The sequence below is a fragment of the Python bivittatus genome, unplaced genomic scaffold (assembly GCF_059951505.1).
Source record: "Python bivittatus isolate LINGU-HERP-01145 unplaced genomic scaffold, Pbiv_v1 ctg000440_np1212, whole genome shotgun sequence".
NCBI lineage: Eukaryota > Metazoa > Chordata > Lepidosauria > Squamata > Pythonidae > Python > Python bivittatus.
Window position 1 is genome coordinate 9,897,590 of NW_028277063.1, and position 25,901 is coordinate 9,923,490.

The 25,901-nt window shown below is 37.3% G+C and overlaps 3 protein-coding genes across 3 annotated transcripts; all 3 read right to left on the bottom strand.

Annotated features, from left to right (window-relative positions):
• Window positions 1-606: 606 nt before the first annotated feature.
• On the bottom strand, window positions 607-8,996 carry LOC112542859 (vomeronasal type-2 receptor 26-like). Its single transcript, XM_088142513.1, has 6 exons — window positions 8,835-8,996; window positions 6,995-7,855; window positions 5,510-5,737; window positions 4,308-4,434; window positions 2,954-3,823; window positions 607-650 (listed from the first exon to the last, which is right to left on the bottom strand). Exons 1-6 carry the CDS (start codon window positions 8,994-8,996, stop codon window positions 607-609), a joined length of 2,292 nt encoding a protein of 763 aa, XP_087998639.1.
• A 5,059-nt stretch (window positions 8,997-14,055) lies between these two features.
• On the bottom strand, window positions 14,056-18,758 carry LOC148215794 (vomeronasal type-2 receptor 26-like). Its single transcript, XM_088142514.1, has 3 exons — window positions 18,681-18,758; window positions 15,570-15,696; window positions 14,056-14,954 (listed from the first exon to the last, which is right to left on the bottom strand). Exons 1-3 carry the CDS (start codon window positions 18,756-18,758, stop codon window positions 14,056-14,058), a joined length of 1,104 nt encoding a protein of 367 aa, XP_087998640.1.
• A 532-nt stretch (window positions 18,759-19,290) lies between these two features.
• On the bottom strand, window positions 19,291-25,520 carry LOC148215795 (vomeronasal type-2 receptor 26-like). Its single transcript, XM_088142515.1, has 4 exons — window positions 25,482-25,520; window positions 24,394-24,593; window positions 22,473-22,764; window positions 19,291-20,184 (listed from the first exon to the last, which is right to left on the bottom strand). Exons 1-4 carry the CDS (start codon window positions 25,518-25,520, stop codon window positions 19,291-19,293), a joined length of 1,425 nt encoding a protein of 474 aa, XP_087998641.1.
• Window positions 25,521-25,901: the final 381 nt, after the last annotated feature.

Below are 25,901 nucleotides of genomic sequence, written 5' to 3' on the forward strand. Positions count from 1 at the left end.
AATGCCTGGATTGTTTTTAGGTTCCTGCCTTTCCACTTGGATTCTGTGGCTGTAACTATGTACATCTGGGGGACAGCTTAATGAGATGTAGTTGTCTTGAAATGCCTGGCTTATAAAGTCTATTGTCTTGCTTTTTGCTTGCACCCAGTATCTCAGAACCCCAGCCTTTGAGTATTACCTGGAGAGAGGACAACCAGCTTGTTCTAAGCAAGATCCTTAACAGGTGTCCTTAAATGCTACCGAACATGGGAAAAGACCACATCTAATGACCTATAGTTACAGAGTTTTTCTCCACTTTGTCCTCTGGTGAAACCTTCACAAGATTAACCTTTCACAAGGACCACTTCTTACCTTCTATGCTGTGAGTTGCAGTTTGTGGTTGTCTCTCTGAAAAGGAGGGAAATCTTACTATTGTACTTTGGGGAAGAGAAAGTCTCTTCCCTGATGAAAACCTGGGGGAGACACTGGTCATCACCCCGTGAGTTCAGAACCTTGTAAAATACCCATTGGCAATCCCTGTAAGAAAGTGAGATTTATCTGCTGCAATAGAATTATGAACACTGTATATTTTGTTCTTAAAATAAACAAGAACTGTCTGTATTACAGTCACCCCTCCTTGTTTTTCTCTGTCTCATTTCTCTTCCTTACTGCTAAATTTTTGAAATCTGGGAGAACTGCATACTTATACTAACTTTTACTTGTGGAATTTTATAGGTGCCTAAGATGTTGGCTATATGAAAGGAAGGAGGTTTCAAAATGTCTCCAATGACCTCCACTGACAGATACCACATTCTTCTGGGTCCACAGTTGTAATTTGGAATATGTCTATACCTGTTCAGAAGAAGAGTCAGGGTGTTCTGATAAGTCATCCTTGGTTCAAAATAGTTTCAAAGATTTGGAATCCTAAACTAATGTCAGCTAACATTTTGCAGTTCTTCTTGATTTCATTCACAGCAAACACCAGAGACAGAACCTGCCAGTAATTCTTTAGGACTGTACTAAAACAACAGTTACACAATGTGGAAGCTGAATTTATTTTTAACCTCTCTTCAGTAAGTGCCTGCCCCAGTGTGTGTCAAGAATCCAGTTAAGGTACACCTTTTAGATTGAAGCATACAGCTATTATACTATAACTGGACAGAACTGGTGGAGTGTAATATGAGGACAATGCCAAGAAAGTACTCAAACCTCTAGTCATTAAAGTTTAAAGCTTAATTCTAAAGTCCAGCTCAGGATATTATAAAATGCCCAAGACCTGTATAACAGAAAAGGCAATTACTGTTCCTTATACTCTATTATTATTGTAACTGATGCTGAGTTAAGAAGTCAAAAGAATATAGAAATATGGGCACAGTAATGAATGTAGTATCAGTAAGAAGAAAGCCAACGGAAAGGGAAAATCATGTGGAATTTAAATAATAGAGAATGCAGATACAATGCTAGAAGTTCCCATACACTCTGAAACATTTTCAATCAGATAGTAAATTAGACTTCTTTCTGGCAGGTTCTGCTACCAAATAATGGAAATAGAAAATTATCAATCACTCACTATATCACAGCTTTCTTCGAAAGGTAGGGAAAAGTGTTCTTATGTGGGCCCATCCAGCTGCTTCATTTTTGGAGATTCTCTGGAAGTTGGTAAGTCAGCCAAAGTTGAGACACAACCCCCCAATGCCAAAGTCACCGGTGATAATATTAATGCAGGAAAAGAAGGGGATCTTTCATGCTGCTCATAAGACCAAATGCCTGGAACTCACAAATAGGCAACAGCAACAGAAAGAAGAACAGTAGCAAAAAAAAAAGTGGCAGTATGAGGGACCACCGAATCAATGATTGTTCAAGATGGAATCTGTGATTCCCATCTTGACGTGATATGCAGGTTTTCCCCATCACATTTCGTTCTCCGCCCCCCACATTTAAACGACCTGTAAATTCAAAAAGAGAAAACCTCCAGAGGAATAACTGATGAAGTGCTTTATGTTCAAAGGCCCTCATCTCATTTTAGCAAGTTACACAGATAACTTCAATATTTTTTTTCAGAGTTCTTTTATGATTAAACTGATGTTTAATGTTAGCCTTAAAAAACAAAACAAAACAAAATTGACTATATTAATCTGAAGTAATTAAAGATCTCAGAATTACCTCCGCAAAGTATTCATTTCTTCATGGCGCTGTGGAAGAAAACATGTTTGTTACCTGCAGCAACAGTCTTAGCCCATGTCATTAACTTCTCAAAGAATCTGTGCAGGCAGGGATTTTTTGTTCTTTTTGAGGCATCTGTGCTGAATTTGCAACAATGGTTGTGATGAAGTGAGATGTTCTTTGCTACATTGCACCATACATCAGGAATATTTTGCATTGTGTTACGTACAGAAACAAACTGAATTTACTGAGTCTCTATTCTGTCCTTTAACAGACAGGATCAGAGGCGTCCACAGGTGGTTCAAAAAGTCAAGATGCCGTCCACAATTGTGCAGTTGAAGCCATTCCCCTTTTTATGTGCAGACATACTTGGATTGGATCTTGATTAAACTAAACATAGATTATTTAGAAATGGAAGGGCCTTAAATTAATCAGAGATGTTCTCTTTGATTTCAATGAGATATATGAACTACCGAGCATTCAATCCCCAAGTTAATTATCTCATTCCCAATTCTGAGTTATTTGCCTATATCTGAAATATTTACTAACATTTCAGGAATCATACCTTACATAGACAACCAAATCAATTATTTCTCCTAAAAGTAGAAAGAATGAAACAATATTTGAAATGCCAGTTTGAGACATTACTACATTTTTAAACTCTCTTTTCTTCGGTTTTAAAATGGCTGTAATAGCAGGAAGAACTAATCAACCCTTGTAAATGGATGGAACCTGCTTAAAAGTCTTTGTTTGGGCCTATGTATTTTGCCCTTTTATTGCCTGTTTATTTTCTTTATTAGTTGGTTCTTACAGTTTAGTTCAGGCCTTATCACAATTACATACAATTTTGGACAGAAGATACAAACAAGTAATCCAGCACTGGAAGCCAAGATGGAGAAGACTTCCACAGCCACCATATATTTCCCCTTGGTGCTCAGGTAGGTGGGGACAAAAGAGACCCAGACACAGCAAAACACCAGCAAGCTGAAAGTGATGAACTTGGCTTCGTTGAAAGTGCTGGGCAGGTTCCTAGCAAGGAAAGCCACAACAAAGCTAATGAGAGCCAGGAATCCCATGTACCCGAGGACATAGTAAAACCAGGGGGCTGAGCCTTCATTGCATCCAAGCACAGTTTCTTCAGCCAAGGAATGATTGTCCAGATCTGGGTATGGAGGAGCAGTAGAGAGCCACAAAGAACAGATCCCTACTTGCATCAAGGAGCAGAAGATGACTACAGAATTGGCCAATTTTTTGCCCACCCACTTCCTCATCCTGCTGCCTGGCTTGGTGGTCATGAAAGCAACAACCACTGTGATGGTTTTGGCCATTATAAAAGAAACCGCTGTGGAGAAGATGATGCCAAAAGAAGTTTGTCGGAGGTAGCAGGAGACTGGGTGAGGTTGTCCAATGAATAGGAGAGAGCAGAGGAAGCAGAGTGCAAGACAGATGAGCAGAGAGTAGGTGAGGTCCCGGTTGTTGGCTTTGACGATGGGGGTATTCCTGTGTTTGATGAAGATTCCTAGCACAAAAAGTGTGATCAGAGAAAACAACAGAGCCAGGAAAACTAAAATGACCCCCAAAGGTTCATGATGAGAAAGAAAGTTTGGGAACTTAGGAAGGCATATATTTCTGTCCTCATTTGCATATTGATCTTCTGGGCAACTGTAACAATCATCTGAATCTGAAAAATAGAATATGTGCCATTGCTGTTCCTCAACTATATCACATGGAGATTGGCTTAACAGGTAGAATGGAAATGGAGAAGTGAACTTTTATCCACCTGCCTTCTTTCCCTTTTGCTTAAGAGCTTCAACAGAGAGATCAAATTACTTGGACATATCAAGATCACAAACTAATTGCAATGAATTCAACCAGTCTCAGGTAAAACACTCTGACTGGGGATAATTTGACCATTTCAGTAGAAAAAATGCATGGATTCTTAGCAAAGAAACTCCCAAACCTGCAAATTAGATGCAGCTGGATATTCATGTTTGATATAAATTGAGAATAAAATTGGGATTAAGAGTGGAAAGTGGCATAAAGTAAGAAAAACAATTCAGCAAACAGTCTTACTTTTCTTTCTTAGGAGGATCCTGGCTGAGTAGTGAAAACTTTCCTCTTGGAGTTTTACAAAGGATGGCAGACCTCATTTCACTGTCTCTTACCTTTCTCATGTGATGTCTTCCCTGTTGGGCACTGGGTGCAACCATAGCAACAAAATGGCTTTCCTTCTTTCCTTTTCCTGCTATATCCTGGATGGCATTTCTCATTGCACACTGCAAGGGGCAAGACCTGTGCATAAAATATCAAGAGCTTGAGACAGTTAACAAAGAATCAGTATGCCTTGCATGAAGACCAGGGAAAGAATATGGTATATTTTGTACTCTGAAGGGACAGTCCAACCAATAATATTTATTTTAAGAAATTTTGCCAACTAGAACATTGTTTTAATGGCATTTTCCATATTATTGTGCCCTTGTATCCTTACAAGGGAGAAGTTAAGAATGAAAGAATTCTTAATTAAAGCAAAGTTTCTGCAACATTGATTTTTTGTTTTGTTTTTTTGATGACCAGTATTTATCCCTTCTGCTACTTCAAGGTGATTTGTAAAAAAAATGGAATGGAAGAAATCTAAAAATTCTAAAAATCAAAATATGGACAAAAATGTTTTAAAAATGGTAAGTATGCCATTAGGTAAAGAAATATTCAGAAAGAGAGAATAATATTTGATGTTATATACTGGTGAATGGATATGACACAGTTTGCCAATTAGATTTCTGAAAAATATAAATAATTTTAAAAATGTTACTTTGTACTTGGAAGCATTCTGTTAAAAAAACAATCATGTTATTTGTTACTAAAGTTAAAATAGCCGACCAGGTAGTAAGTCATCCTAGGATATGTGACATCAATGTACAAATCCTTACTCATCTATGAAAATTATTAGGAAACCCTGACACTTTTACACATCCTCACTTGTGAAACCACAGCATTTTGGGGTGGTAGAAAGAAAATGATGTGCTTCTATATACAATCATGAGCATCTCAGAACTGTGAAATCAAAATGTAATTTAAAGAATCCTTAAGTTTCAAAAACTGTTATTTTCTATTACAACATTTTTTTAAATAATTATCACTATCAAGCTTGTTGATAACTTCCTTCCTTTAGTTATGACTTCGGTGATGTAATCAAATTTCATTTGATAGTATTTCACTTATCAGTTAATTCAGTTAGTATAACCGTTACATGCCCAAGTATAATCCAAACTTCTACACCGGGATCAGTGCTTTCCTAAGGTGTCTGACCTACAATAGAGAGATGAACATGAATAGTACTGGATCACTTTCCCATTCAATTTAACCTCACCTGGTTAAATTGTCCTTGCCATACAATGATCTCCTTGGTAATGTTGACCTCTTTTCCTGGTAAAGCTGAGGGATCCATTCTTCCAACCTTTATTCTAATGATGGATTGGTTTGGGAAAGTGACCCAGTTGATTATGTCAAATCCAGTTGCTAATTCTCCATTGGTATTAAAATATACTTCTTCTCCAGCACTGTTGTTAAATGAGATGCTCTTCAAAAAAGAATAAAGCTGTAAGGAATAAAAAAAAGAAGTCTATCGTACTGAAAGGGGATGAGTATGTGTTTCTGAAAATGCCATGATTGGACACCAATATTTATAGTTAGAGTAGGGATAAGCAAATATTTCAATCTTTACATTTTTTTTTTTAAATCCCTGACTGTGTTTTGAATCATTTCCTCAATATATTACAATTTTGGTAAGAAAGTTCAGAGCCATATATACCTTTCCTAATATCACTTTCCCAGGTTTAGAGATTTTGCCTAATCTACGTGTAGGTTTGTACCTAATGAATTTTATGACTTGCTGTGATTTATTTGTAGGACATTTTGGAGATATCTTGAGAGGCTACCCAGAAACAAGCCACTGGGTACTGAAAGACCCAGGAGTTCTTAAAGAACTCAATCATGAAATTGCTCAGCTCCTAGCAGAAATGTAACTTCAATTTGATTCTCATTCCCAGTTTGATGGCTTTTTCACTTGTTCGTTGACTTTGGGGTAAGCAGTGAGCTGGCCAAGTTCGAAGATGATAACAGATTATTCAGGGTAATAAAAATCAAAAAGTGAATGACCTTCTCTCAGCTTGCTAGGTAACCAAGATGAAATATGGTTAGGACATTGAGCAGGACTATCAAGGGTTTTCAGGGCTATAGGCTAGATGGGGAGGTTGGCAAAATGTGACAGAAGGCGGCAGAGGGAAACCACTTCCATTCTGTTGCTAAGAAACTGCAAGGATGTATTGAAGGAGACTTTACTTCTTATTGCAGGTCAGGATGTTTGGATGCAAGGAAAAAATAGATAAGTAGAGGACATATTCTTTTCCTCTCTTTAATAAAAAAGTAACAGTTTCCCAGATATGAAGAACCAATACCTATAAACAGAAGAGGAGGAGTAAGAGAAGAAAGACACTCAGATCAATGCCATATTTCAAATAACATCATATTCAAACAGCGGGCACCCAAATGTTTTTGAGAAGCAGGAAAAAACTCAAGGAACTCAAATCAAAAGACAGAATTCAGATCACGTACTTTGGTGTTGTTCATTCAACACATACAACTAGCTCGGTTAACTTGACTTGTAAAATGTAAGTATTAAAGAAAGAAGATTTTTGCGTGTGAAGAAATTGTTGAGCATGAAGCATGCAAAGCAAATTAGATTTTCGAAGAGGACAGCAGATACCTAAGGAAACTGAATACTCTATCCAAATGATATCCTTCCAGAGACTAGTTTTCTTATACAACTAGACCTGATTTTGATAAGAAACATTACCTGCCAACATTGCAGTTTGAGATGGTCACCTCCCCCTTCATTTGTCTTGTATTTATATTTGGATCTTGATGAGTGCATGGCCTGTAAAGCATGGGCTATAGTGTGCGCCGCATTGTAGATGCTATAGCTTTGGCCAGTCATGCTCATTTCAAAATACGGTCCAGGAATGTTCTCTAGCTCTTCATCTCCACTGCAGATTGCCTGTTTCTCCTCATCCATATCGAAGTCTGATAATGAACAGTTAAATGCATGCTCCCAGAAGACTCTGATAAAACCATCTCCTTTTGGATAAAGAGGATTTAGACTCCGAAGGAAATTTTGGAACTCTAGTAGTTCACTGGAGTGAATGCTGAAGGATAAAGCACCATGGAAGACTTGGGTGTTCAGTCCCTGTTGAAATGTGTGTGATACGAAAGACCATTCAGCAGTCATAATCCAGACCTTACTTATAGCTGATATTGTCATGCCCATCAATATTGCCATATACATTAACCCACTCAAAGCAAACACAGTGTGAGTATGTGCATTTATGATAACAACATTGGTCTTCTTGAAAGAAGACAGCATTATCTCCACACGGTCAAACAAGGCTACAAGGTCATACAGAGCAGACAAGGCAGATGGTATTCTTTCAATAAAACCAGTACAGATGCCACCCTGAGAAAGCTTTGGAGTCAATGTTTGGATGAAATGTATTCCTTGGTCATCATCCTTTGCAATGATCCCAACCCACGTCCATTCAAAATGCAGAAGGAGCTGGACAATCCCAGTGTACTGAAGTGCTTCATTGGGAACCATCTGGTAGATAGAAGGAAACATGGCTTTATAATTCATCACAGGAACAAGGAAGGAATATGTGATCTAAGGAAAAAATAAAATGTAAGGGGAGCTTATATAGTCTTATATGCAAATTAACTCTGCCAAATACTATTTGCTAAGGAAAATCAGTATTTTCATATAGTAAACAGTTCCTAAATTTAGTGATCCTATGTCATCAGTCTCCTTGCCTCTTGCTTTTCTTTCCATAGCTGCATCCATTTACTAGTGACTCTTGAAGCAATGAACGCCATCGTATTTCAGAGAGAAAGGATTTGCCAGATATCTTTAAATTTTGAATATTTAAGAAAAAGTTCTGCTAATCATGTTCTTATTTGTCATCATTCTCAATTTTTCAAGGATTTTGTCTGCCAAATTTAGTGTGAATAGCTTAAAAAAATTAAGTGACACAGTTTTAAGATTTGTGTTTATTAATATAATGATCCATTATTGTATTTGTAAACTGGGCAGAATCTTGGGATAGAGATGGTATATAAATTAATGTAATAATTATATTACATTTTATATACATATATAAGTACATGTATATATGTGTATGTGTATATGTGTGTATGTGTGTGTGTATGTGTATATATATGTATATCTTTTTTGTTTTATTTCATTTTAATGCATTTTTATTTGTAATTCTGGTCTGTGACTAGAATAAAATATTGCAAATTGACTGAAAGTATATTCCGATTTTATATGTATTGTTTCTTATAGTAAAAGAGCTTGAATTAAGGATTGGATTTATGTTTATAAATGGCATTTGGAGGGAAAATGCTATCTATACACCATTGCAAGTTTAAAAGGCATATCATTCAGGAAATTAATTTCAAAAGTTATTTTTTTCAACATCAACACGAGGAGAGGTTCTTTCCCTTTGCCTGAATTTGCCTGAATTCTAAAACCTTATTTTCCTTGGAGAATTCTTTCATTTTTAAATGACCAAGAACAATATAATCTACTTTGGGTCAGTCTTAACTTTCTGTGTTTCACTTGCCTGTTTTATGAGTATAGTTACCTGTGGAACTTTGTAAAGGCTTATGATGTCAGCTATATGGAAAGCGGTTTCAGAGTTAAGTCCCCCAATGACAGATACCAGATTCTTCTGAATGCCACAGCTGTAGTTGGGAACAAATCTATGCCAGTTGGACACAAAATCCAGGCTGTTCTGATAAGTCATCCTTGCCTCAAAATAGTTGTCATAGATATGGAATCCTAAAGTGATATTAGGTAATATGCTGGGCTTCTCATTGATCTCCTTCACAGCAAATACCAAAGACAGAACATGCTGATAATTCTTCAGGGCAGTGCTGAAACAAGTCAAACGTATAAATTGTATAAATTGAATTCACTCTCAACTTCTCTGGAAAGTGTGTCTCCCCCAGCAAGACCCTCCAACATCCAATCTATGTAGATCTTCTGGGTTTAGATACATGCAGGCTCTATACTATAAATTGACAAAAAAGATCACCCAAAGAATGTACTCAGGTCACATGTAACTGTTTTTTCCCCCTTCAGGCCCGGTTATATAGTTCTGAGGACACAGACAGGGTCTGTTGCAATAAGAATGGAATGGCTACTCTTTCTATCCCATAATTATTTTAGGAGCTGGATGCAGGCAGAAGGTTAGTCGACATGTCAAAAGAAGCAGTCAGTGGAACAGAGATTCATGGATAGGCAAAGGAAGAAAGAAGAAAGAAAAGGAAATGTAAAATTATGTGGCTTTGGTGGAGAAGAAAGTTGATATACAATTTCATATGCCTCTATGCATCCTAGATCATCTTCAATATTTGTTTTATGGATCCATTATAAATAGCTAGATCACTCTGAAATTATAGTTCACTGTAATTGCTTTCTCTACAGCTTCCTTTATTTGTTGTATGCAATTGTTCTTACATGGGCTTGTCTGTAGACTTTGTTTCTGGGGGTTCATTGAAAGATACAAAGTCACCAGGAGAAAAAAGGTGAGAGACAACCCCAGCAATGACAAGGTCTCCTGGCTGATAGCATTCAGGTGGGAAAGAGAGGTCATCTTTCATGCTGCACATGAAACTGTGCACCTCGGATTCAGCAAGAGGCAGCATCAACTCAAGATAGAGGAGGAAAGAAAGCACTTTAATGGAATACCAGATCCCCAATTTTTTATCCTTAAATCCCTGCTTCTTTGTCACTGAGTCCATGATTCCCTTCTAATGAGCGATGCAAGCATTAGGAGAAATATACAAATCTTTGTATCGATATATTAATCCATCAATCTCATCACCCAGGGTCTAGACAGATTTCATCACTTTCCCACCTGTTACACTTTGCTTTCCTAATAACTTGATGAATGTCCTGATAACCCAAAAGAGAAATAATTAAAGGAATGATGGATTCTATAGGGCCTATAGGTACTAACCGTAAATCAAGAATTTATATGTTTTTCAGGTTTATTTATACAATAATGGCCACTGAAAATCCACCTCAGGTAAGAAAGTTATTTCATTTGAAGTAATGATAGAGTTCATAATTATGTCTCCAGTGTATTATATCCTTAGTGGAACCATGAAAGAAAACATGTTTGCCAATTGTTTTGCTAAGATAAGGAGTCACCTTTCCATGGTTCCTATGATTAGTTTATGCAAGGTAAACAAATAGGAAACACCTACTTACTTTAACTGGCTTGCTTTGAATTTGTGCCATCTAATGCTGGAATGAGATGGGAAATGTTTAGATATTTGTGTCCTATAGCAAGCTGGTTTGAATTGGTATAAATGGAAGCAAATTGAAATGATTGAAAAAATGTCATTTTTTTTTGTATACTGTATGTATGTCTAGGCTGCTCCTCAAAAAGTTGGATTCAGATAAAGATAGCAAACCCTTGGCCTCTCTAAAATTGATGCTTATTTAACTATAATTAAGTTTTCTTCTTGATTTTAGAGACGTTTAAGTGCAATCTAGTGTCTCTTTATTCCTTCAGCTCTGCCTCATTGCAACCCATATCATCTGCAAGGAATTCACAAAGTGCTATATCCACGTTGTGTCTCCATCATCTTAAGCCAGATGGCACTGCAGATCTCACAAGGTTTATCTTGCTTTCACCTATATGCCTGTGAGTCCGCCCTTTGTAGCCAGCTCCTTCATCCAATCACTAGTTAACCCAAGTTAACCAATAACTCAGTGCTGAGAATGCCTACCCACCCTCTCTGGGATCATGAAGTGTATTTTCTTCATTGCTTTTGAGTTCTACAGCTTTCTAATTTTCATGTTAGTGTTACAGCAATCACGAGTCTCCCTCTTGACTTGGCTGGAAGAAAACAGGCAGCTAAGCAGGAGGCATGGCTGGCAATGTTTCCAATCAGAAAATGATCACCCACAGTTACCAATAATGTACATTCACCCACAGTGGAAGAGGAGAATGAAAGAAAGTTAATTTCCAAGATGTGCTCAGGAACCAGAATATTTGAGAATCTACAGTATTGTACAGCCTGTTTGGTGTAGTGTTTAAGGCAGCAGGCTAGAAACCAGTAGACGGTGAGTTCTAGTCCCATGTTAGGCACAAGGCCAGCTGGGTGACCTGGGCCAGTCATTCTCTTTCAGCCCTAGAAAGGAGGCAATGGCAAAACCACTTCTGAAAAATCTTGCCAAGAAAACTGTAGGGGCTTCTCCAGGCAGTCGCCAGGAGTCAAAACTGAGCTGAAGTCCCAAAAAAGAAAAGCAAAGAAAAGCAGGAAAAAAAAAAAACCAAACCAAAAACCACAAACCAAAGACAAAACCAAAAACAAAGGACAACCCAACAAAAACCGCTCTTCTGTAGCAAGTGATATGTCACCAAATGAAAAGAGTCATGTTGCAGACATGGTTTTTCCCGATCTGGAGTAGTTCTGTCTGAGTTTAAAATATATATTAAATATTTCCTAAAATGTCATGGGGATGTGGTTGATGATGATGATGATGATTTATTACATTTTTATGCTGCCTGACTCCCAGGGACTTTGGGCAGTTTAAAAGTGGATATCTCTAGCTAAATGACCCAGTCAACAGTTTCTCATACTGGCTGCTATCAACACAACATTACTTCTAATGCTAGTTCTAACTGTCCAGATAAGAAGGAAGCTCATCATTAAGACTCTTTGCTTGTTTCTGCCAAGATTTTGGAATAGTTACTACTGTCCATCAGCTATAAGGAAAAAAAGAAAAGAAAATTATTTTGTTCCTTATTTATTTTTCTATTAGCTACTCCGTAACAGGTCAGGCCTAATTAGGATTATACAGCTTTGGTAAAATCTACAAACAGGAAATGCAAGACAAGGTTCCAAGACTGAGGAGACTGTGGCAGCCCTTGCATATTTTCCTTTCATGTTCAGGTAGGTAGGAGCAAAAGACACTCCTTCTGCATCAACTGGGGGAAGAACCAGCTATTTCCCTCTCAGGTCTCCAATATATGGGGAAAATTCTAGACACCATGGCAGGCCTGGCCTTCTCCCAGATATCAGGATACAGAAATTATGGGAGTCCATCATTTGTTAGATGCCAAAGAGATTCATCAAACTTGGCTCTGACCCAGGGCTGATGATCTATGCTGTGGAATTGGTTCTGTGACGCTAAGCTTATTTTTGTCCCCTGCAGGGGATGCTACTCCCTTTCCTGAAGGAGATAACAATGGATAGGTGAACTATGATTCAAATGAGCCTACACCTGAAACAGTCCAAGGATGTCCAAAGTCCTGGACAGGAGAAAGCAAATGGCAACGATCTCTACCCATTCAAGTCATCACTGACAACAGTGACGTTGCTTCAGTTGATGGGTTTCAACTTCCTGCAGCTCAGAATGATCAGATTGCACTTTGCAAATTTGAGCCTCTACTAAGTCAGCACTATCTGTTAGTTTTGACATTGATTAAGCATTGTCCAAGCACACTTCAGTTGAAATGAGGATTGGCTCAGCTTTCTCGTCTGGATGCAGGAGGATGGAACCTATACCCACACCTGTTGACAAGGTCATTGTGAAGTTCAGCAACCCTTCAACAGTTCTCTTTGCAAACTGAGTCAGTTCCTCTTGAAGGCCATGACTGGCCATCCTCTGTCCATAAGTTTGCATGGCCCTATTCATCAGACTGTACCTCTGAAGTCAGGATGTCCAGTGTCACGGAGGCCTAGCTGGTTACATCTGGACACCCAGACAGCAATCACCAGTATTTCATCTTAGCCTCTTACCTGGACTGATGAGGTCAACTAGGTGTCTCAAGTCCCTGAATTAGGAAATCTTGCTCACTGTATCATCATTTTCTGAGATATAAGCCTTCTTGCAAGGAGGACTTCCTTAAGGCTTGTGATCAGTCCTCTGAAGTGTCAGGTCTCAGTGCTGGCATCTTCTCAGCATTGGAGGGACCATATTGCATATTATTACACAGAGAGACTCCTGTGCAGAACCATCCACATGAATGGGGTTGATTCAGTGGAATGTGGCTGGAGCAGGGGGTTGAATGAAAAGATGTCAATGGCCCCTTCCAACTCATGTATTCTATGATACTTTGATTCTGTGATCTTTAGCTAAGAAGGTAATATTCAGACCTTCACCATGTTTAGCATTTATGGGATTTTGTTTATTAGAATTGTTGCATTCTTTATTTTGCTAGGATATATGTAGCACATATCTTAATTGATTTTGCAGTTAAAAAGTCAATATAAGTTTACTGTTCCTAATTGATTGCTGTATTTTGCAATTTTATTATATAAATCATTCCTGCTCTGCTGCCTTGGAAGGTTTCCAAGTACAGTGGGGGTGTAAAGTGTGACTGGATATTTGGGGGGTGTTTCATCACAATGAGACAGCATTTTAAAATGTAGAAGATTTGAGCAGATGAAGTAATTTTAAATTCAGAGAATCCTTATTCCTTCCAATGTTGCAAGAAGAGACTTGACATTAGCTCTTTATTTGAAGGATTAATAAAGGGAAGGCATGTTAGTAAAAGCAGAATATTTAATCTATCCAATGGGATTTTATGGAATTGTTGAAGGTTTTGATGCATGTATAAAATGGGAATGAGGGAGTATACATGAGCAAAAGCAGACACCATATTGATAATTTTTGTTCATTATATGTTAAATTTGCTCAACCAAGAACTTTTCAATCTGGTTTTACTGAAAATTTGATGATCATCGGTTGGGTCAGAATAAATTGCCCACTTGTCTTGAGTTTCCTTGCCCATTCCTGTAAGAACTTCAGAACAACACAGTAGGACATACTTGCCATGCCTGTCAAATCCTTTTTATTAACTGCTCTTTACAATTCAATTGTGGCTTCATTACTATTATGTACATTTTTGGACAGAAGATGCAAACAAGTAATCCAGCACTGGAAGCCAAGATGGAGAAGACTTCCACAGCCACCATGTATTTCCCCTTAGCGCTCAGGTAGGTGGGGACAAAAGAGACCCAGACACTGCAAAACACCAGCAAGCTGAAAGTGATGAACTTGGCTTCGTTGAAAGTGCTGGGCAAGTTCCTAGCAAGGAAAGCCACAATAAAGCTAGTGAGAGCCAAGAATCCCATGTACCCGAGGACACAGTAAAACCAGGGGGCTGAGCCTTCATTGCATCCAAGCACAGTTTCTTCAGCCAAGGAATGATTGTCCAGATCTGGGTATGGAGGAGCAGTAGAGAGCCACAAAGAACAAATCCCTACTTGGATCAAGGAGCAGAAGATGACTACAGAATTGGCCAATTTTTTGCCCACCCACTTCCTCATCCTGCTGCCTGGCTTGGTGGCCATGAAAGCGACAACCACTGTGATGGTTTTTGCCATTATGAGAGAAACCGCTGTGGAGAAGATGATGCCAAAAGAAGTTTGTCGGAGGTAGCAGGAGACTGGGTGAGGTTGTCCAATGAATAGAAGAGAGCAGAGGAAGCAGAGTGCAAGACAGATGAGCAGAGAGTAGGTGAGGTCCCGGTTGTTGGCTTTGACGATGGGGGTATTCCTGTGTTTGATGAAGATTCCTAGCACAAAAAGAGTGATCAGAGTAAAAAAGAGAGCCAAGAAAACTAAAATGATCCCCAAAGGTTCATGATGAGAAAGAAAGTTTGGGATCTTAGGCAGGCATTGATTTCTCCTTCTGTTGGGATACTGATTTTCTGGGCAAACAAAACAGTCATCTCTATCTGAAAAAGAGAACAGGTACCATTGTAATCATTCAAATATGTCCCAAAGTAATTCTCCACAGAAGTGGAATGGAAATTTAGGATTGATGTTTTACTTCTTTCTTCTCTTCTTTGTAATTTTATAAGTAATGATGTGTGAATGCTATGCTCAGTGGTAAAAATACATCCTTATGCATATAAAATTACTGTAGTAAGCATTTCCCATGTATTATAAGGGGCACCCAGACAATCTCATATGGGAATCATTTTAACAATCCTTCTTGGGGGCAGAAACAGCAGATAAATGAATTGGAATGGAAATTCCTTTGTGAATATGTGAGATATGTGGGATTTCCTCAAATTGAAATGGAAATTGGGTTTGGAAGCATCATGAATATTCTTTCCCCTGTGAGAATGTCATAGACACCCTGGATCTATCTAAGGGCTATTCCTTCCTTCTAATTTCAGTACTGGAAATGCATGGGAGGGGACAAAGAGAATAAGACATTTTATTTTCCACTAATCTTGGCTGCCAGCATGAACCCAACAGATCAATGAATGCATTAAGTGCTCTGGCATCAGAGTTATAATTTCTCTTTTACTGTACTTCAGAACCCTTCATGTTATGCCTCTTACCTTTCCGATCTGAAATCTTCCCTTCAGGGCATGGAGCACAATTGTAACAGCAAAATGGCTCCCCTTCCTTCTTTTTCCTGTTGAATCCTGGAGGGCAGTTATCATTGCATATTGCAAGAGGCAAGACCTGTCCAAGCATAGCGTGAAAAGTTATGTTTTCTTCATTTATGTCTCATTGGTTAATTTATTATAATTGACATTTTTGAATTAAAATACACACCAAGTGATGAGAATAGTGATGTTGTTGAGGTCTGTTTTGGATCTTGAATTGCTCTTGTCTAAAGAAGAAATATATCTCACATTTATATGCCATGGATTTGGTGAGTTATTATTACAAGGATGCTTGCAAGCTTGAAAATTGTCCATTTTCTTGTGGCAACACATTCTTTTTCCCTTTACACTTTTCTTTGGCAAAATGGTTCATCTTCTGCAAGAGTAGAACTTTCTTTGTCTATCACTACATATTTCCCACTACCAGGTCAAGGTGATTTTTTAAATAGTAGAATAAAAGAGAGTTTTATTTATTAAAAGGACAGCATTAGTTCTTTGAGTACAATCGTTTCAATATCTGAGAAATACATGAGCTACAAGGAACGGATTAATTTTTCTGAACATATCACCTTCTTTTCTAAACTCACATCAGATTTCTTGCTTTTTCATAAATACAATTATGAAATTGTGCTTATGAAATGTATTAGTAACTGTACACTAGATTCTTAATTCCTAAGGAAAGAACTTGGTACAGTGTCTGTTAAAGGTAATTCTGTTACTTTAGTTCAGTTGCTTTAGTTTAGCAACCTATCAAGATTGCTTAGAAGTGTGTTCCTCTCATCCACTTCTTTGTCATTGGTAGTCTTCATAAGCATTCTATCTACCTTTTCTTTGAAGCCAATAATACAAAAATACAAGAATAAAGAACCTAAAACTGAACTTTTGGATATCTCATTTCATCTTTCTTTCCAGTTTATCCAAGAGGCGTTGAAGAACACTCAATGAGTATGATTTTTGAGCCCACTATATATCTATATGTATTTTTTAAAATTTAAGCTAACATTATTTAGTGCAGCTAATTTTTACTTGTTGCTTTTATGACATGTTCTCTACAGTTCCAAATTTGGTCTGCCTAGTTTTCCTTTGTGACTTGACTCACCTAAGAAAAAATATATGTAAGCAAGCAAAATCAGGAATGAACCTTGGGATTGATACATCGTTTATATAAGACAGGATTCTTGTCTGCTCTTCTGCATGTAACTTCTCTGTATTCAGGCCTTTCCAGTTTTTTGCCTACGTTTCTTGTGTCTGCTTGGGAATACCAGGCTGAGACAGAAAGTGGGAGAGACAGCTTTATTGATGTGTCTGGAATAAAGCCTTGCCAAGGCCTTATTACAACAACATTCCCGCTGTTCTACAGTCCACAAGCCTTCATCTGATGCAGGTGCATATGTATAGTCTGAACTCCTTGGAGGGAGTATGAAATTAAAATGTAGGTGTGGTCTAAAGGATTAAAATTTACTTTATGTTATAACTTGAAAGAAAACTTTTATAAAATGTTGTATCGATGGTATATGACACCCCAAAGATTATCAAAGATGTACGGGACAATTTCCAACATCTGTTGGAAATGTAATCAACAAGAAGGGTCGTTTTATCATATGTGGTGGACATGTAAAATTGCAAAGAAATTTTGGACTCAAATACAAGCTTTGATGCAGAGCATACTACAGATACAGGTTCCATTTAAACCAGAACTATTCCTGTTGGGGATAATGGACTTTCAAATTGGAAAGCATCTTATCAGAATTACTCAGTATATGATTACTGTTAGAATTTTCTCATGGGAAGAAGTGCAGCTCGTTATCTTCAAAACAATGTTTAGGCTAGAAAAGCAAGTCATGTGCTTTCTATAGTATTGTTAGTTGGCATGTATACCACTATACTGCTATTTACTGCCACCTATTGGCGTTTGTATGGTAGTTATTCAAGGGGTGGCAATAAAACGGGAGGATTACATGCCCAGCTGCTCAGTAGAGTTTTAGCCATCATGTAGTCAGTTTTATGGGTTATGTAGCCATAAACCAAGTAGTGTACCTCTTCTCTGAGAGTTTTTTGGCTAGAGACTTTGTTATACTTGTGTAGTGGATAAGTCTTGGATGCCTCATATATGAGAAGAAGAAGTGATTTTTTCCTATATTTTGCATGAAACTTGTATTTTATGTAGCTTGTATTTTTTCTCAATAAACAATCAGATATTTTATATTTTCTGGCTGGATTTCTTTGGAGAACAAGATATGGACATTGCATTCTTTAAATCTCTCTCATGATGGTGTGTATTTTTGGCCATTTCCTGGGAGTATTGCTGCACTCTGCACAACAATTACCACAGCAAGACTTTTGTATGCACAATTTTGGAAAACCCAGACATTACCAACAATACAAGAATGGTTGCTAAAACTGATGGGAATGCAGAAAATGATAAACTGACTTGTTTATTAAAAGAAAAATCAAACAATTATTACCTTAAGGAATGGAAACCATTGATGGACTGTTTGCAAAATGTAGGCGGGGCAAAGCTTACATGAGGATTTGAAGATTAGATTATAAATGTAATGGGATATGTTTTGACAAAGAATTATTCCTACTAAATGCATTAAAAACTAGCACCTATGACATTTTTATTATTCTTAAGACCAAAGATAGATTGGAAGCTATCTATTTTTCATGTCTTTTTTCCTTTTCTTTACTTTATCTCACATTTTCTTTTTCTTTTTCTTATAATTTGTATTTTTCATTTTCTTTTTCTATTTCTAACTTTTAACCTTGTAATTTTAAAACTTCAATAAAATATTATAAAAAAAATTAAAATGTAGGGAAATAAATATTTTTTCTCAATAATAACTCTTCTTGTGGTTATCATTCTCTTCAAAATTGATGATTATATTCTGCTATTTTATATCACCTTTTCCTTGAAAAAGGTTTTGCCATTTGGCAAGAAATAGTTTCAGCAAATGACTTTTCAAAGACCTTCGGTTTGCAATGAGAGATGGATGATCATGGAAGGACACTGGATAACCTTTTAGTTCAGCAGTGTGAGAATATACAGTAATATCTCACCTGATTAAATGATCTGTGCCATGAGATGATCTCCTTGTTCAGGGAGACTTCTTTGCCCAGTGAGTCCTGGAAATCCATTGTTCCAACTTTTATTCTGTGGATGGATCGGTTTGGAAAAGTAATCCAGTTGATAATGTCAAAGCCAGCTACCAATTCTCCATTGCTGTTAAAAAACACCTTCTCTCCATCAGTGTTGTTAAAGGAGACATATGCTAGAAAATGGTTAAGCTATGAGGAATTTAAAATAAAAGGAGAAATAACAATATTTTTAACAAAATTTTAACTATGTATTTATTTATTATTTTCATCTGTTGTAAGCTGCCCAGAGTCCCCCATTGGAGGGAGATGGGTGGGGATAAGTTTGATGAATAAAATAAAATAAAATAAATAAATATAAACAGAGTGTTAGGATTTTGTTACTAGTTGTCTAGAATTTGGTTTTATGTTCATGAATGGATTTAGTTTGCAAACAGCACAAATGGGACTTATACCCTGCATGTATCGAAGAACTGTAGCAAGAGGATTGGGAAGGCAGGATAAACCACTTTAGGCAATTTAAGATCTAAGAATGAGAATACTTCTTGAATAATGGGGTCATATTTCTGAACCATCACATATACACAGAACAAGTTTGGATACGAGACCTTACCTGCCAGTGTTTTACTTCTAGAGTTTCACATCTTGTTCTTCTTGAGAGGGATCTGATTTTGGGCCTGGAGGAGCATAGAGCATATAAAGCATGTGCTATGGCCTGAACTGCATTGTAGATGCTATAGCTTTGTCCAGTCATGCTCATTTCAAAAAACGGACCAGGGAGGTTTTCCAACTTCTCGTCTCCCCTGCAGGTTTTTGTGTTCTTCTCATTCATGTCAGACTCCAGGAAAGAACATTTGAATAGCTGCTTCCAGATGAGTGTGATAAAACCATCTCCCTTGGGATAAAGAGGATCTAAGCTCTGAAGGAAATTTTGGAATTCCAGATTCTCAAGGGAGTGAATTGAAAAAGATAAAGCACCGTGAAAAATATTATCATCCCAACCCATAAAGTTATGCGATGCAAAAGCCCATTCAGAACTCATAATCCACACTTTATTTACATCTGTTCCCGCAGTACTTGTCAAAATTGCCATTTGGATTAATCCTGCTAAAGCAAACACTGTTTGAGTATGTGCATTTAAGACAATGACATTGGTCAGGTTTAGAAGAGGGTTCATGTTCTCCATGTGATCCATTAAACCTGTGATATCAAACACGGAACTCATTGTAGGTATTTTTTCAGTGAAAGCTGCACAAATGCCATTTGGAGAAAATTGTGTTGTCAATGTTTGGATGAAATACATTCCTTTATCATCATCCATTGCAACGATCCCAACCCACGTCCACTGGAAATGCAGAAGGAGCTGGACAATCCCATTATACTGAATCTCTTCATTGGGTACCATCTGATAGATAGTAGGGAACTTGCTTTTATTACGTCCTTCTGGAGGAAGGAAAGAGTAAGTGACCTTTATTAAGTAGAGAAAGAAAATGAAATTGTTAAGATGATTGCCATGAGACCACTTGCTGTAAAGAATTCTTCAAGATCTCTGCTGAAGAAAACATTTAAACCAGAGATAAAACAAACCCTGCATTCTAAATGCACTATTTTCTATGAAAGGAATAAACTTATGCAAGTCAGTGTTTTGCTAAGTTTAACTTATTAATGTAAAAGCTGTAAATTCTGGACTAAAAACATCTTTCCTTTTAAACGTAGCTCTCTATGAACTTCATATGTTGTTTTCCTTTATGTGACCAAGTGCTTAATATTATTTTTCTGGGCAATTTTGTCTGTCTCTTCATAATAACCCACCCTTATAAAACAGTGCTTGAGAATTGCTTCTGAGTATGTTTTCTAACCTACTTTGTTGAGCAACAAACATATCATACAGTGATTTAGTCACCTTTACTTTGATAGAATTGGTTAAATCAGGTCTTTGTAAAATATAAGGATGTGCATCAACCACAAGATTTGATTCAAATCTCAACTGGACTATACAGAAGACAGCCTCATGTCTCCTGAACCAATTTGCAGTGCATTTTATTAGTTGAGCAAGAGTTTTCGTTCAGGAAGCAAAGATTCATATATCTTACTGACAATATTTGCATTAATGTAACTTGTAAGTTTTGACAAAGTTGGACAGAATTTGTGGGCTAACTGACTTTATGGGAAAAGTATATCCTAGCAATGTTAGTTTGATAAATCTACTGAGTTTACTATTAGGCTCTTTACATTTTTGCTTAAAAAGGAAACTGTCTTCCTTTTTGAGCAACCTTTCTAGGTTAGAATTTTTTAAAGAAAAAAGACAGGAAAAGAACAGTTGTTTATAAATAGCTATGAAACAATCATATCGATGTGGTTATCACAAAGAAATCTGTGAATTTCAGAAGATTGGAGAAAGGAAATGTTCAATATTTTGTGAGATGGAATTATTCCTTCATATCATGATTATTTTTATTCACATTATTCTTGAGAGAGATAATTTGAATAACAATTTCATATAATATAGAAATATCCTTAGGTCAGAAACCATGCAAAGGATAGGCATACAGATTAGGGAAGCGAGTAACTAAAAGTTCAGTACAACCAGTGTTCTATAGTCAGTAGAATAAGATATAGAAAAGATAAACAAATCAAGGCTTAAAACATTTTCTGAATATGCATGTCTATTAAGCAACATTTAGCAACTTAATAAATGACATTTATATGCTTGAGTGAGAAATCATCAACATCATCATCTTCATCATCTGTCAACTGGCATGGCGTGCAAAAAAGGGCAACCAACCCTGGGGGTGGCTGGCCCCTTGAAGATGCTCCCATATGTTAACATCTTACTGCCCATCAACATCTTGGAAGATATTCTTTGTGTATGTGTTTGGTTTTTATTCTATTTTTACTGTATTTTATGTTGTTTCATTGTATTTTAATATTTATTGCTGTTTTATTGTGAACTGCCCAGAGTCACTTTTTGTGAGATGGGCGGTATCTAAATTTGAAATATAAATAAATAAATAAATAAATAAATAAATAAATAAAATAAATCATCATCATCATCATCATCATCATCATCATCATCATCCCTCATCTCTTCTTTTCTCAGCTGGAACCAAACTCAGAGGAAATGCAAGAAGGAGAAGTACTAGGAGAATAAACTTTGGCAAGAAAGAACAGAATCCAAAGGAGTCAGAGGCTATAAAAATATTTCAAATGTTTTATTCCTGGACAGAGAAGCATCAAATAAAGATAGAATCCTGGGTTAGTTTGAAAGGAATTTTTGAGTCATTCATAAATGTATAGGAGCATTTGGCTTTCCGTCTGAACCAAGAAATTGCATGTAGAGATTCTGGGTATCTTTGAAATAATTATAATGTTATAAATGACATCATTAGCAAGCATACAGAAGCATGAAGATTTGGGTGTGGTCTGCCTGTGTAATTTCTATTTCATTCCAATATTTATTGACTCTTTCTGACTCAGGCCTGAATTAGGCCTGTTTGATGCTGCATTAGGGTCACAGCTATTCTGAGGTTTATGTCTAGGAACACCAGGGTATCAGGTGACACTACCAACCATTCAGATACAATCATTTGAATTCCTATATTATCAGTGTTTTCATTTCAAAGGAAGCAAAACCTGTCTGTAACAAACCCACCACTCACTCAGATGTCTCCCTTCTACCTTCTGCAACAGTGGGAATTAATTTATGATATCACTAAATATATTCTAAATTCTGCAGCCTAATAATCAGTTCCTTACCTGTGAAATCTTATAGGTGCTTAATAGATTGTTTATGTAGATAGTAGTTTCAGAATCAAGTCCCCCAATGACAGCGACCAGGTTCTTCTGAAAGCCACAGTAGTAGTTGAAGATAGGCTTCTGCCAACTAGACAGAAGATCCAAGGTGTTCTGATAAGTCTTCCTAGCGTCAAAGTAACTATCAAAGATGTGGAATCCCAAGGAGGTATTGGGTAAGAGCTTTGGGTTCTTGTTGATCTCCTTCACAGCAAATACCAAAGACAGGACATGCTGGTAGTTCTTCGGCATTACACTGAAAAGACAGTTAAACACTTTATCAGTTCATTCAATTCTTCATTCTCTTAAATAAGCAATTGCCTCAGAATATAAACCTGCCTTTTGGAAGTTACATATGTACGTTTAGGGTCAAAGGAGAAGTTTAATACCATTATAAGCTAATATATGTCTAGTGGAGAAAATGAGCTAGGATCCAATACTTAAACAAAGGTGTCTAATTCTGAAGTGAAAGTATATAAATATGGATATATGTATGCATGCTTACTTATTACTGATGAAACAGAGGATGATTTTGGGTTCTCCTTGTTCTTCACAGCAAAGACAAAATGAAAAGATGAAAAGATTATGTCAAAGAACATGAAATATCAGCTATTCTGTGTATTGTTGAAGGCTTTCACGGCCGGCATACGATGGCTGGTGTGGGTCTTCTGGGCTGTGTGGCCGTGTTCTGGAAGTTTTGTTTCCTAACATTTCGCCAGCACCTGTGACCGGCATCTTCAGAGTGCAGAGTGCAGGAGCACAGACAGGAGTTACTTCCTATGGGATAATGAGTACTACGAACAGACAGATGGTGTCGCCATGGGAAGCCCCCTGAGCCCAGTCGTAGCAAATTTCTACATGGAACATTTCGAAAAATGGGCTTTAGAAACCACACCCATTACCCCAACAGTCTGGTTCCGATTTGTGGTTGACACCTTCGCAATTTGGAGTCAGGATGAAGAAGACCTAGAGAAGTTCCTGAACCACCTAAACAGCATCCACCCCAATATACAATTCACCATGGAAAAAGAAGTGGATGGCCAACTTCCATTTCTAGGCACGTTGGTCATACGCAAACCAGACCTCAAATTAGGGCACAAAGTCTACAGAAAACCCACCCACACAGACTGGTACCTGCACAAAAAATCCAACCACCACCCACGTCAGAAAAGAGGCATTATCAAAACCCTCATGGATCGTGCCAATCGGATCTGCGAAACCCAATTCCTAAACTCTGAACTTAACCACCTTAATTGGGTCCTACAAGCAAATGGCTACTCCAAGAATGAAATAAAAAGAGCCATCAAACCAAGAAAACAACATGTGACTGATAAGTTGTATCTAGTCTTGTTACTCTTTAATAAACTGCCTCAGAATGTGTGAAAAAATCAGAGCTATGTACATCTTTTGCATTTATGTATACATAATTTTTATACTTTAAACTAGGCTTATCTTAAGTAATAACATTGAGCATATATGCTACTTAATCTCTAGTGCATCTATCTAATAAACTTATTAAATTTGAAAATTCCTGATTAGACATTTTGAAGTGGTTGACTATCTTTCAGGATACAAGATGATACGGCAAATATCATTTGAAATATAATATGGGAAGACTAATAACTAATGAATAAACAAAAAATAGAAACACCAATATTCGAGTGCAAAAAGTTTAGAACATCATCTGTAAATGACAAAGTTATTTTAAAGGAAGTTATTTTAAAGGAAGATCAATGAAAAAAACCTGTGACTCCTGAATAACCTTACAATACTTAAATGCAAAGAGATTTCTTTTTTGCTCATATAATCTTTCAGATCTGTTTAAGAGCATAGTTCATTTCTAGTGAGATAATTCTGAGTGCAGCATGGCAAAATATGTCCATACATGGGCTCATCAAGAGGTTTTCTTCTAGGGTTTTCCACATAAGCTAATAGGTCAGCAATGCCAAAAAGCTGAGAAACAATTCCACCAATGACAAAGTCCCCTGGCTGATAGTAGTCATGCAGGGGAGAATGCAGATAATTCATGTGGCACATAGGACTATAAGATTGGGACTCAGGAAGAATCAGCAGCATCAGTTGAAGCTTCAGGAAGAAAGAAAACATCTGAAGGAAACACTGAATATGTGATTCTATAACAGAGAATTCATGATTCATATCTGAGTTGATGTTTCTTGATGTGAAGCCTCTGGTTCGATCTCACACAGCTCTCAGTGATTTCTTATTTTCCTTCCAAGTGGATTTTTGGTGTGTAACCCCTATAACAAGAACTTTAATGGGAATGGATTTCCATTGGTTCATAGATCCTATACTTATACCAGTAAGTTCACTAACTACAGTGGTTTTATATACAAGTTCAGGTTTGTATTGCTTTGAAACAGATGACTATTAAAAATATATGCCTGTCATGGAAAGGAAAGTGCTTTATGACAGTCATCTGAGGTAATTATAAGGTTCATAATTATCTCTCAAAGTACTGCTAGATTGGATTAGAGTAGATTGTGTGGAAAAAAAACATATTTATGAGATTTTTAACTAGTGGTGGATGAACTCTCCATGGTCTATGCTATTAGTAGACAATAAAGCTTGACAGCCAAGCAAATCACTATGATTATGGCTGATGAAATACTTGCAAAGAACTGTCACATCATACATTGTGCGAATGGGAAGTGCTTCTTAGCTACATTATATCATAATTCAGGATTGGTTCCTTAATGGATGCAAAGTGAACCAAATAAAATATATTAGTTCATTTATTTATCAATGTCTTAAAAAGGGTAGAATTAGTTGCCTTTAAATGTTTTGGAATCCGTGGAACTTATATTAATTACGACTCATTGATTTCACTAATGTTTTAGTGTCACCAGTGCCTCCTCTCTTCTATCCCTCTCCCTCATGGCTGCTAAGCAAAAAAGTGGCCATTGAATGTGTAACATTAGTTCAATAGTCTGCCAGGAGGAATGAGATCTGTACCTCATATTCTCTGCCTAGTAAGTCTTTCAGAAGAGGCATGATCGTGGTGGCTCATAAATCCCTACAGAAACTGCAGTATGGCAAGGTCTGGGCCTATATCCAAGGTGTGGGCCTATATCTCTTGCATCAGAACAAGGGCAGAAATGGTTATGTATAGAAAATTTAGGTGCCTGGCAACCAGCTCACAATTATGACTAGTTGCAGTGTCCTGCAGTCACATGATCACCATTTGCAACCTTCCCTGCCAGCTTCCCCCAAGCAAAGTCAATTGGAAGCCAGCAAGGAAGGTCACAAATCACTGGGGTAAGGCCGCTCCCCCAGCCTTTCTTCACTCGCATGCATTATACCTTCCCTCCCCCTTTTGCTTGCACGCACCCCATCCCTTTTCCCCATGTCCTCCCTGCACTCATACACATGCAT